The 13776-nt window shown below is 34.3% G+C and overlaps 1 protein-coding gene across 2 annotated transcripts in view; it reads left to right on the top strand.

Moving 5' to 3' along the window:
* Positions 1–13776, top strand: part of LOC127416901 (sucrase-isomaltase, intestinal-like) — a 70432-nt gene that overhangs the window by 12003 nt on the left and 44653 nt on the right. For both annotated transcript variants that reach the window (XM_051656493.1, XM_051656494.1), the window contains exons 7-18: positions 935–1106; positions 1255–1354; positions 1621–1733; positions 3995–4120; positions 6316–6447; positions 6599–6715; positions 8919–9032; positions 9474–9558; positions 9695–9812; positions 11567–11738; positions 12520–12636; positions 13115–13269. In XM_051656493.1, the coding sequence (XP_051512453.1) occupies positions 935–1106; positions 1255–1354; positions 1621–1733; positions 3995–4120; positions 6316–6447; positions 6599–6715; positions 8919–9032; positions 9474–9558; positions 9695–9812; positions 11567–11738; positions 12520–12636; positions 13115–13269 (1521 nt within the window). The remainder of the gene's footprint in view (positions 1–934; positions 1107–1254; positions 1355–1620; positions 1734–3994; positions 4121–6315; positions 6448–6598; positions 6716–8918; positions 9033–9473; positions 9559–9694; positions 9813–11566; positions 11739–12519; positions 12637–13114; positions 13270–13776) is intronic.

Here is a 13776-nt window from a genome sequence, read left to right on the forward strand (position 1 = left end):
TTTTAAACCTACTCTAAACTATTTTTTTTTTTTTTACTGAAGTAAATGTAACAGAGTAAATGTAGTGCATTACTACCCACCTCTGAATATACTGTATATATATATATATATATATATATATATATATATATATATATATATATATATATATATATATATATATATACTGTACAGTATATATACACTACCATTCAAAAGTTTAGGATTACTTACTCATTCTTTATTTTATTTATTTATTATTATTATTTTTTATTTTTTTTTTTTCACATTTTAGAATAATAGTAAAGTCATCACAACTATGGAATAACATAAATGGAACTATGGGAATTATGTTGTGACTAAACAAAATCCAAAATAAATCAAAACTGTGTTTTTAGCATCTTCAAAGTAGTCACCCTTTGCCTAGAATTTGCAGAAATGTACTCTTGACTTTTTCTCAACCGAATTCTTGAGGTGTCACCCTGGGATGTTTTTTAAACAGTATTGAAGGAGTTCTCATCTATGTTGGGCACTTATTGGCTGCTTTTCTTTATTATTCAGTCCAAGTCATCCATTTCAAAAACTTTTTTTTTTTTTTTTTTTAATACAATTTTAGTTTTGTAATTAAATAAATTAATATGGTAGCACAATTATATTTTTGTCTACAAAACTAATTTCAAACATTTAAGCATACGCCTTCAGATCAAAAGATTTTTAAGATCATGAGAAACATTTCAGGCAAGTGACCCCAAACTTTTGAACAGTAGTGTATATATATATATATATATATATATATATTACACACACACACACACATGGTGTATACTCTATACTGTATATTCGGGGTAAAATGTAACCTAGGCAGAATCTTAAAAAAGTTTTTGTGAAATTCACCAATAAAATGTTAAACCTGGTCATCTGTATAACATATCTCCTCTCTCTCTTTCTCTGTCAGGTTTGACACAACCATGGGGCCACTGGTTTTTGCTGATCAATATCTCCAGCTCTCTGCTAAACTTCCCTCTCACAACATTTATGGACTTGGAGAGCACGTCCATCAAAACTTCCGCCACGACACCAACTGGAAAACCTGGCCGATCTTTACAAGAGCTGCTTTTCCCAATGGCGTGAGTCACAAAACAACACATATATCAAACATTTGTTCTGTATGTCTTGTTTTAAAGTAGCTTCCCCAAACCGCCTCCATAAACTGAATGAAATTTCCCACTGTAAAAACCTAATTGCCTAAACACCTCTTCTTGTCACTTACCCCAGGGTACACACAACCTGTACGGCCACCATCCCTTCTTCACGTGTCTGGAAGATGAGAGCGGCAAATCCTTTGGCGTTTTCCTCATGAACAGCAATGCTATGGGTAAAGAAACGCACCAGGCACTCTTCAAAAGCTTAGTTTTGTGATTGTGATGGCATTTTTGCATATCGCTGGACATAAACATATGCTTTGCCATGGGTTAAAGCCATCATTTTTCATAACATGATTTGTAATGTCTGTGCACAGCCTGTGCAGTGTGTTTCAATGTGTTTCAGAGTGTTTTCATGTAGAGTGACTGCTTTTATTAAAGGTTAGACAATTATAGCAATTTAAGTTGTTTATGTCTGTCTGTTCACTTCTGCATGCAGAGGTAACAATACAGCCTGCTCCAGCCATAACCTATCGAACCATTGGAGGAGTTTTGGACTTCTACATCCTGGTTGGAGACACACCAGAGGCAGTTGTGAATGAGTTCACGCAGGTGAGCGTTGCTGTTCGATAAAAATAGAAATGTCAGAGACACTTTTCTGCCGAATTATAAACGTAATGAAAATGCTTTTTTTAATGTTGTAGACATGGCCTTGCACATGTTGTGGTTTACTGAACAGTGCCGCTTGTATGGTGGCGACCCACGTTTGAATCCAGCTCAGGTCATTTCTTGACCCCACATCCCTTTTCACCCTCTAAAGGCATGCATAAATAAATAAATAGTAAACATAAAAAATAAAAGCTTTTCCATAGCACATTATTTAAGAGTATGGAGTTATATAGAGGAGGATTATATAATAGCTGATTTTATATTAATAGCAGTTTTTATTTTGTTATTTTATTCTTTTATTTGTTGGTTTTCTTGGCCTATAATATAATATAATATAATATAATATAATATAATATAATATAATATAATAATTTACAAAATATAAAATAAGTTGAAGTCCACTTATAAAATAAGTGTTTTTAATTTTCTATAAAATATTTTTTAAATATTTGAATAGCTCTCTAGAACACTTGATTCTGATTGGACAATTGCAGCATTCTTCTGTCATATAGTTTTGTATAATGAACACTAAACTGTGTAATTGTCCATTGCAACCGATTTCCTACATGGCTGTTCTAGTTTTATATCTCTTATATCTCTCTGCAGTCTCTTTTTCTTTTTTTTTCTTTTTTTTTTTTTTTTACAGTATATCTTATTTAAAGTTTATTAAAGTTTAAATAAAGTTTACTTTTTTCTCTCATTAGAATCTATCTCTTTTTCTTGTTTTACCTTTTTTTTTTTTTTTTTTTTTTTTTTAAATATAAATCTAACAAAAGACTGGAAAATCTAAATTCGAGGTATATAGTCTTTGACAACAAGTCTTAATATCATGCACAATTTTGATTTGTTTAAAGGATGCTTAGACCTTTTTACTGGAAAAAAGACAAAACACTGATCCACAATAAAAATAAAATAAAAGATAAATAAAAAAACAAAAAAAACAATTGGTAACACTTTACAATAAGGTTGTGTTTATTAACATTATAAATGCATAAGGTATCGTGAAATAACTATGAATAAGTTTGTGTTAGTTTGCAATGCATTAAATAATATGAACATTTGGGGCCTGGGTAGCTACCACTCCTGGAGTCGCAAGTTAGAATCCAGGGCATCCTGAGAGACTCCAGCCAGGTCTCCTAAGCAACCAAATTGGCCCAGTTGTTAGGGAGGGTAGAGTCACATGGGGTATATATATAATATACCCCAATAATGTGGTTCTCTTTGTGCGTGGTTACCATGGAGACGCGCTATGTCTCCGTGGTAACGCGCTCAACAAGCCACGTGATAAGATGCACGGATTGACGGTCTCAGACGCGTAGGCAACTGAGATTCATCCTCCACCACCCGGATTGAGGCGAGTCACTACGCCACCACGAGGACTTAGAGCACATTGGGAATTGGGTATTCCAAATTGGGGATAAAAAGGGGATAAATAAATAAATAAATAATATGAACATTTAAAACTTTCAATGTAAAAAAAAAAAAAGGTAGCAATTTATTTTACAGTACTGTTCTAAATTTACGTACTATATAATTACAACAACTACAGTAATTACTAGGTACTAACCCTAATTATGCCAACCCTATCCTCAAGCCATGTTAGGTACATGTAGTTACTTAATATACTCAGTACTTTCTTGGGTAAGTACACTGTAAGTATACGAAAGTACACATACTGTAAAATAAAGTGCAACCAAAAAAATATTGGTATATGTTGAAATTAACATAAACCATGATTAGTAAGTAATGAAAAAAATATATTGTTCATTGTTAGTTCATGTTAAGTATTGTAGCTACCTATATGTTAACAAATACAACCTTATTGTAAAGTGTTACTGTTTTTTTGCTTTTGTTTCTTTTTTCTTGTTTTATTTTCCTTAAGTGTAAATTTACAAAATTTAGTGAGATTTATGATTAAAACAAGAAAAAAGTTGCAAGTTTTATTCAAAAAGAAATTCTTCTCAAGTAAAATAATCTTGTTTTAAGAAATGTTTTGATATTTTTACTGATAAACAAGATACAAACATTGATCCACATTTAAAAAAAAATAAAAAAATAAAATATGAATCCAATACTGCATCAACGCTAATTAACGTTAGCTCGTGCCAATGAATGAAGTATATTCATCTAAATGAAGCCTCCACGTTAGCCTCAGGGACTTCTCTGATGTTCACAGTGTCCAACATTTTTATGTGTTTTTCCAGCTGATTGGCAGGCCTTTTATCCCTCCATACTGGTCCCTGGGCTTTCAGATCTCTCGCTGGGACTATGGCAGCCTGGAGGAGGTGAAGAGAACTGTAGAGAGGAACCGACAGGTCGGCCTTCCATATGTAAGTTCCAGGAACAGAAGGATGGCCCTCGCTTTGGTCTACAAACCTTGGTTTCACCAAACACTTCAAAAGCCACATTCAAAAGCATGCAACAAAGCCTGTAGCTTATGAATTCATGAAATGTGACTCTAAATATGTCGGTTTCACCTACATATGTAGCTAGGAGCGTTTAGTACCTTATGGTGGGGATCTAATTGCTGAAAGATGTATTGAAGTGCTGTGTTTGATGTAATTCAAACAAAAAGGGCATTAGCATGTCAGGATATTGCATCTCCATCTGATTAGCATTAGCAAATTACTGGCAGGAGAATCTCACCATCTGCTGATGGTTGATGGAAGTCAAGCCTTCCAGAAAAATCAAAACAGACAACAGCACTTCTACAATGTTAGCATGCAAAACAGGCATTTACCACAATGTCAAGGGCTGAAAGTGTTAATTCTAAGGCATGATCAAGATTCCAACTCTGTATTGTCACTGAACAGGTAAAACAAGATTAATTTAAGCCTTGCCATACTCAGATTGAGCTAAATTTAGAATCTGAATTGAACTGTTTGCACTTCAAAATTTGAATTGGAGTCACAGGAAGAGTTTAAATTATTCCAATGTTTTACATCCATTAATTTGAACTTTTTGCCTATTATGCATATTTATTCATGATATGCAGAACACTTTTTCCCCTTCAACTGATAAACCTATTTCTCTGAGCCAAATTTTAATCTGTTGATTATATACTGATGTTTGGCTCCATTTTTTAAGACACTGGGGTAAAATAGTCTCTTATTCCATAAAATGAAAATTAATTTATTAAACATAATGCAACAATTGGTGGCATTTCAAACATGAATAATATAATCTAATGTTTATGGAAATATCTCATGATTGTATGATACAATGTTTATGGGTAAATCATACTGAAAAAAGAATTAAATGTTTTTTTTTTTTTTTTTTTTTTTTTTTTTTTTTTTTACTACATTTTCAGTAGTTATATGAATTACTTTGAATGTATTATCATTGTATTTCCACTATCATGTAAAGTTACAATTCTGCATCCTGTGTGCTACCTTAAAAGTGCAGTATGTAACAGTTGTCATGTAATATTCCCCTTTTTTATGCCAATGTGTGAACAGCTTGTAATGCAACTTAAAAAATGAGCCCTTACCGGACTTCCTAGGTTTGCCTATTAAAGCCTGTAGACTGATTTTCATGCAAAGGTAGTGGGTCAGGTTTTGCCGGGAAAATCCAAAGTACGTATGTGACGTTTATGCATGCTCCCGAGAGCCTTGCCTCAGTGCTTCTCTTCCACTATTCAACAGCGACAACAAACAGCAACGCTAGGTAACGTTATCTTAGAGATGGAATCCAGCAAACGTCCGGCTCCCAGAACAATACCAACTCCTACACAAACTCAGAGTAAGCCAAAAAAAAACCACAAAAAAAACAAAAACCGACCCTGAATTGGCATTCTTCTTATTGGACAGATAAGCATACATAACTGCAAAGCATGTGAAATACAGTGCCATAAGGATTGATCTGTGTAATTTTAGCTAACTTGATCTTGCCTGCAAATGCTGACAAATTGCAAGCTACCCTGCTTCGTAACTTTCAAATAATTTCAGCGATCTTCTCTTTATACTAAAAGTCAGGTATACTGGATATATTTAAGCAGATATGCTGGTTTCTTGATCGTAGTACAACATATGACATACAAAACATACAATAGTGCAATATAACAGTGCAGTGCAACAGTAAACTTTCTGGTATAGTTCGGTAGTTTGTATCTGTATGTGTGTATCAGTATGCTATGTTAGCTGATAAGTAGTTTTAGTTTAGTCTCAAAGTTTGTAGTAAAACAATCATAACTGTGATGATGCCGGTGACTCACGTTCAGTCTTTGTACGTTACGTCGTTGATTTGGCCGATCCCTATGGAGTGTGTGCACGAGCGCGAGCACGAGCAACAGGTAGCTGGCTGCAGTTCACTTAACAGCCACAGGTGTCATTAATAACAAGAGTTTCTGAATCTTACAAAATGCACCTTTAATAAAAAATGTATTGATCTGGAATTTAATAGGAATCAACAATTAAATGCTGAGTATAGCTCACAACCCTGTCCCATACTTGGAGTTGAAAACAGGCCACCTGTGTTAAAACCTATGGGAGATCTTACATTTATATTAATCTGTTTTGTGTTTCAGGATGTCCAGTACACTGATATTGATTATATGGAGGACAAAAAGATCTTCACCTATGATATGGTGAATTTTAAGGAGCTACCTCAGTTTGCAGACTACATGCATGAGAAGGGACAGAAATATATCATCATACTGGTAAGTCTTCGCGATTGTAATTTTTTTTCATGCTGGGCTAAAATGCTTGATAGTTTAGCAAGTTAGTTAACAAAACATTTGATCCCAAGCTGACCCTATGTGTTTGTTTATTTGAGAAAGTGAGCACCTTTAAACATATTCTTCATCGTAGGACCCTGCTGTGGCCACAAGTCCAAGAGTGAATGGAAACTACGAAACATTTCTCAGGGGTAATGAAGCTAAAGTTTGGGTCACTGAAGCAGATGGGGAAACACCCTTACTGGGTGAGGTAAGTTTTTATGAAGATACTCTCAGCTTTTGAAGCATCCTTTTATTTTATTTTATTTATTTATTTATTGTTATTTTATTTTGAAATATACTGTACAGATTTAATATAATTATATTTTTATAATCATCGTTGTATTTATTATATTCAATTATTTATTTTTTATTTAATTTTAATTATATATTTATTTACCACTTCAAGTGCTGTTCCAGATCAATGTATTATTTGGGCTTTTTACCCATTAAACACTATTAATCATGTAGTATTTCCACTTTATTGGGCAGTTATATTGCATTTATTGAATGATTGGTTTCATGAAGTAATCAATTTTAGTCTTATGACGTATAAAATTGAATTAAGTTATTGAAAGCCAAATCGCGAGTTTGTCACGTGCTTTCTAAAAACATGAGATCCATCCATGTGATGGTTATGAAAAAGGTCATTCCTTTACCATCCGAAACCTTGAGTTAGATTTTATATCACCCTTTTATATCACCCAATAAGACACATATCACATGGCAATAATATCACTAGTGATTATTTAGCCAATCAGGCACAGGCAGATGCTAATTATTTTTTTTATGGTTTTATTTCAGGTCAATGTTTGCATTGATTTTGCATTAGAGTTTAATATCATGCTCTCGTGCAGCTCAGAGCCATACTAGAAGGGGGAAAAAAAGCAGAGAACACAAGAGAGTTAATTGAAAATGCCATAAGATAAATAAAAGAAAACATATAGACAGGCTTGTTTTCTGCAGTGCAAAGTGTGCACTGTGACCATTTGTGATGTTTGTGAGGGAATCTTACAAAAACATGTCCAGGTGGTATTTCAACCTAAAATAAAATGAAATAAATTATTTTTGTCTTATAGAAAATGTATCTTATTGTAGAAGCATTTAGATTTTTGCATTGTTTCATAATTTTCATGATAATTACATACAAATTACTGTATTATTACCATAATGTGTCAGACTGTTTTACTTGTAAATTGTTGTTTTGTCTTTTTGTTTTTATAATTTCCATTATTCTCAAAGATGATTCTCATTATAATCAATTTACTGTAATACAGCATTTTTTATTTCACTGTATTACAAAAACAAAAAAACAAAAACAAAAACAAAAACAAAAAAATACTGTAATGCATTTTGTTTCCCAATTAAAATTAGCATAAATACATAAAGGCAATTCAACAAATAATAAAATGATGTATAGATACTTTACATTTTAAAATCCAATTGTACAATTTATAATATATATATATATATATATGGTATTTCACACACAACAGTTAGTTCCGGTCCTCGAATCTGATTGGACGAGAGACGTCTGACACCATCTGCACTCCGACGCTTCACTGTGTGTGTATCACTCCGTTTGTGTCCACATGCTCACCTCTCTCTCTCTCTCTCTCTCTCTCTCTCTCTCTCTCTCTCTCTCTCTCTCTCTCTCTCTCTCTCTCACACACACACACATACGTCCTTGTTTATCCAATAACTTGTTAGAAACAGCACAAGCCGTGATACTATTTCTGAAGTGACATTTTTGAATTACTAATGAAGGCTTGGACGCATCATTTGGTTTGAACCAGCAACGGCAGGTTCTGATCCACCGCGTAATAAAGTAGTTCCATGCACAAATGCGTTTTTATGACCGTACTCAGTTTTTACAAATTTTTTTTTTAATTAACTTGTTCATTGAACTGTTGTATATAAGCAATATCACACTCGCAATCGTGCTATATGGCCCTAAATCAGCACTGCTGTGATTACCTGCAGCCGAATCACAGCAGTGCTGATGTAGGGCCATATCGCACTCTTGCTCATGTGATATTGCTTAAATATATAATTTTTTTTTTATTTTTTACAGTAACAAATCTAAAGTTATGTATTACAGTAATGACAAGTACAGACAAAATATGCTTAATTGTCATTATAATAATTTAATAATTCAGTCATTTTGTATAAGATGCACATGCCAGTTTGGTTGATAAGAAAAGAGAGAATTAATTCTAGGCTGATAAAGATAAAAGGAAAGAAAGATATTAACAGGAGAAGTCTAATGAATGGTGTGTACTCCATAAATAATAATAAAAAAAAGAGTTTAAAGTATCCATGACCACAGAATTGGAGTTTTGTGGCTTTTAAAGTTGACAAAACAAAGTTTTAACAGTTCTGGTATGTATGACATGTCTGCTCTCCTCTCACAGGTTTGGCCGGGGGAAACTGTGTTTCCTGACTTCACTAACCAGGCCTGCATTGATTGGTGGGTTGATGAAATTGTGCGGTTCCACAAAGAAGTCAAGCATGATGCTCTGTGGATTGTAAGTAACCTGCAGACATAATTACCCTTGACCAAATATTGAATGTGATCCTTTGAATGACATGAAAGAAAGGTCACAAAAGGTTGTGAAAAATGTTCAGCATTTCAGTTCCCATATCCTACAGTTCCCCAAATCAATACTTTATGTCACTGTATCATTACGTATAAATCATGATACTCCAACACAGGGAAGCTCTGTAAACAGTACTTGTGTGAGATTTGATTCCATCTGATATATAAACTGAAAGCAATAGCCTTAAAGTCAAATTCGACAACGTTTATTTTCTCAATACATGGTCCTGGTCTTATTGCGCATGATTCAGCAATGCACATTATTCCAAGAAACAACTTTAAATTCTCCATTAAAGATGTTGTTTTACTCTAGAGACAATAAGCTCCCAGAATTAGGGAGAGGTGAACTAATTGCTTTATTATTTCCAAGGACATGAATGAGGTCGCCAGTTTTGTGAAGGGATCCATCAAAGGTTGTGCCAATAATAAACTGAATCATCCTCCATACACCCCGAGTGAGTCTTCAGAACTACATCTTCAACCAGATTGATTTATGCCAGATATATATTATCAACTCATCATTTGCACACACATTCTCTCTCTCTCTCTCTCTCTCTCTCTCTCTCTCTCTTTGTCTCTCTCTCTTTAAAGGTATCCTTGATGAGCTCATGTACAGTAAAACCTTATGTATGGATGCTAAGCATAAATGGGGGAACCACTATGATGTCCACAGTCTTTATGGATACTCCATGGTCCTGGCCACAGAGAAGTACGGGTTCTTGTTGCTGCTACTGTACCCTTAAGACTTATATGTAAAAGTCATCTGTAATGATTGGCTAACCTCTGTGAACCAGCTTAGTTAATACTGTCATTCATCAAGGCAAGTGGCTCAATAGACATTGAGCTCATTTACATGCACACCAATACGTTGAAAACTTCCTAAAAGTCTGCTTATTTAAAAAAAAAATCAGCTTAACCAGCTAGACTTCCTTGGTCAACCAACTTTATTAGAAAGACCATGCTGATTGACCCGCATTTTTTATTATTAATTAGATTCAAAGTGTTTAATGCATTAAATAAAATCACATTAAATAATAGTTTTTTTTTTTTTCTCTCCACTAAAAATATCCAAGGAATAATTATTTTTATTTATTAATTTATTATATATATATATATATATATATATATATATATATATATATATATATATATATATATATATATATATATATGAACCATTATAACAATGCATAGTAAAAAAAAAAAAAAAAAAAACTCAAATATATAAGTATATTACTCAAATATTTATTTATTTATTTATATATTTGAGTGAGTGAGTGAACAGGGTGTGCAAAACTAGTGGTAATGTTAATTTCAGATATCTGTAATGTGATTGTAACTAGTAAGAAAGCCTTTTTAGATATCTTTAATTACTTTCCAATTTACTGATGTCTGAAATCCATTTCCAGATATCTGAAATGACATATCTAACATTTGACCAAACATGTGATTAAATGTCAAAACGACTTGCAATAGTATAACAGACCATTGTAAAAATCAACTAGCAAAAATTCAATTACAGATATCAAGAATTAAATTTGTTCTAGTTGGAATGCCATTATTGATATCAAGACTGTTTATTTCTGTGAGTGAAGACGTAATTTTTTTTTGTCTCAAGAATTAACGTTTTGACTAGTGCAACTGTATTTACTGATATCAAGAATTTGCAATTTACTAGTAGTAATTCCATTCCTGATAGCAATAATTAAATAAAGAAATAGAAAACAGAATTGCTGATGTCTATAATTAATATCCACTACGTGATTAAATTCCAAAACTACTAGCAATAGGGTTGTGAAATAAGTGTAATGACTCGCTTTTAACTAAATGTAATGCCCAAATAATACGCTTTTTTAAATCATTGTGATATTCATGGTATTGTTTAATTTTATATGGTCAACAAAATCATTGCGATTAAAGCCTTTGTAGATATTTTATATATTACCCAGCCCTAACACTAACCAGCATAAACAAACCTTACATACTGGTCTCAGCTGGTATTTTCAGCAGGGTAGAAAGTTTTGAAATGACGCACTGAATCACACGACAGCACTGAATTAAAGTCACATCAGTAGTTACTCAAGTCGTGTGACACGTGACTTCTAATAGTGTACAGCCAGTATTGTCATACAGCATGATGTCTTCCTCAGAGTCAAGAGGATCGAGTTACTTATTTTTTTTTTGCTTTTATTTTCAGCAGGAAGTCTTTTTTACTCGTCTTGTAATTTCTACCTCATTGATTTGTTCCACTCTCTGCTCCCCCCCCCCCACTCCCCCCTTCCTTTTCTCATTCATTCTTGGCTTAATTCCCACCTGTGTTTTTTTTTCCATCTCTATGGTTCCCTGGGCACAGTCCCTCTTCCCTGTTGGCACTGTTTTTCCAATTTCCTCGTTGATGTTGCTGCCCTTCAGTTGAGTTGCCAACGCTTCATTTACTGTACCTCTCAATCCTTCTTCTTCCAGGGCATCCAGACAAGTGTTTGGGAACAACCGTTCCATGGTCTTTACCCGTTCCTCTTTCCCTGGGGTGGGCAAATACTCGGGACACTGGCTGGGTGACAACGCCGCCAGTTGGAATGACATTAAGTGGGCCATTCCTGGCATGCTGGAGTTTAACCTCTTTGGAATCCCTTATGTAAGTGGTTTGCCTTGGTTTAGGACATCAAAAGAAGACACTAGTCTTTCTTTATAAAGCAACAGCCCCACTGAGAGACAAAGGACAGGTTTTGGAGACAACAAAATGGGCTAACTTTGGATATGATTGAGTTTCCATGACATGCAAGGAGAAATTGAATGGGCATTTTGGACTCAGTGCTACAGTTTGAATTGAATTAACATTGACTGACCAACTCAACTGTCAGATCCAATGAGTTTATAATGACACAGACAATGCAAACATCTCTTTTTATTGTTGTATCCAAAGTCACGTAGGTGTTGCACAATACTCAATCCAAACTTTCGTCATTTATATTTGTAGCAAATAATTTTTAAGTGTCTATCCTGAAGAATTTGAGGGTAGTTATAATAGAACATGACAGTCATATTCCAAAGGAAAATGTAATGCTGAGAAGCACCACTTTTACAGGTTTAGAGACCTATATATATAATCAATGAGGATAGCATAACTCAGATAATTTGGTCTTGGAGGAATTGGATGAGAAATTTAAGTTCATATCCAAATCTTTGACTTTTGATTAGAGACTTTAGTATCTTTCCATATCAGCAAGCATAGTTTAAGACTTATTGAAATCTAGCAGAGGCATGTGAGATTATTGGGGCCTGTCTTTCAGAAGAAACATCTTAGAAGCAGGAGACTTCAACAAGCAAAAGTCCATTTAATCTCGTTGTTTAGGAGAAAAAATTTCACAATGTCATGTTTTTGTTTTGTTTTTTATGTTTGTTTGTTTTTTCGATAGATTGGTGCCGATATCTGTGGCTTTTTCGACGACTCGCCAGAGGAGCTGTGCAGACGTTGGATGCAAGTCGGTGCATTTTACCCCTTGAGCCGAAATCACAACGCACAAAAATACAAAGTACGATCTTCCCTTTAAATACCACTAAACATTCAAACTTAGTCTACAAAACATCTTCCTTTGATACGTGTTTCTAGACCAACAGCAGCGCTCTGAATTACAAATGTGTCCTCTCTCTTTAAATGCTATTTGTAGAAGATTTATTTCCCTAATCATTATTGTGAGATTGGCATGAGAGAAGCAATCAGACCTCCGGAGCGAGAGTTTGAGAGGGCGAATGAGAATGAATGGAAAATGATATTCTTGGTGAAATTAGATGAATAAGATTTGACCTTTTAGTTGGAGAGTAATCATTCCGCGCCTGTCTCCGGGACCGATGGCTCTCCACCATGATGAACATATTATCAGGATCCACAGAGTAAAATCTATTTCTCTTTCTGCCTCTCCAGCAGTACTATCGTTCTCTTTCCTCTTCAACTTGTCTGCCTCTTCATTTATCCATACCTGGCTAGTTTCATTTATGTTTCTCTCCTAAAAGCCCCAGGATCCTGCCTCATACGGAGCAGACTCCCTGTTGGTGCAGACCTCCAAGCATTACCTGAACATCCGATACACTCTATTGCCATACCTCTACACTCTCTTCTATAAGGCCCACATCAACGGAGACACCGTAATGCGTCCCGTTATGCATGAGTGAGTCTTTAACTATATGCTAACAGCAGTGTCTGTGTGACACAACAATGTCTTCTGTTCGTGGATTCATGTGGGCCATTACTTTTTACCTTAAAGGGATAGTACTCACAAAAATGAAAATTCTGTCATCATTTACTCACCCTCATGGATTTGGTTTATAATTTTCATTAGAGGGGGAACTGGGCGAACTCACTACTCAATCAAAATACTGTTTTTTAGTAACTATACTGTAGTAAGATTTGGCTGTAAGCATATTCGGACACGGGGATACTGATATATGAATAATATATTCGGGTATTATTCAGGAATCAGACTACACTGGTTGTGCTGTTTGTCTCATGCTACTAATTCAATAGCGGTGTTACAGTACCGCTAAATGGTAGCGCAGGAAACACCGCATATTTTAGCATGGTGTAGACACCGCATTGACAATAGAAATGCACATTCGAGAACTGATAATGGAACCAAAAGTCATGAAAATCATTAGTGATATTTGAATATTGCTTT

The sequence above is a fragment of the Myxocyprinus asiaticus genome, chromosome 26 (assembly GCF_019703515.2).
Source record: "Myxocyprinus asiaticus isolate MX2 ecotype Aquarium Trade chromosome 26, UBuf_Myxa_2, whole genome shotgun sequence".
Lineage (NCBI taxonomy): Eukaryota > Metazoa > Chordata > Actinopteri > Cypriniformes > Catostomidae > Myxocyprinus > Myxocyprinus asiaticus.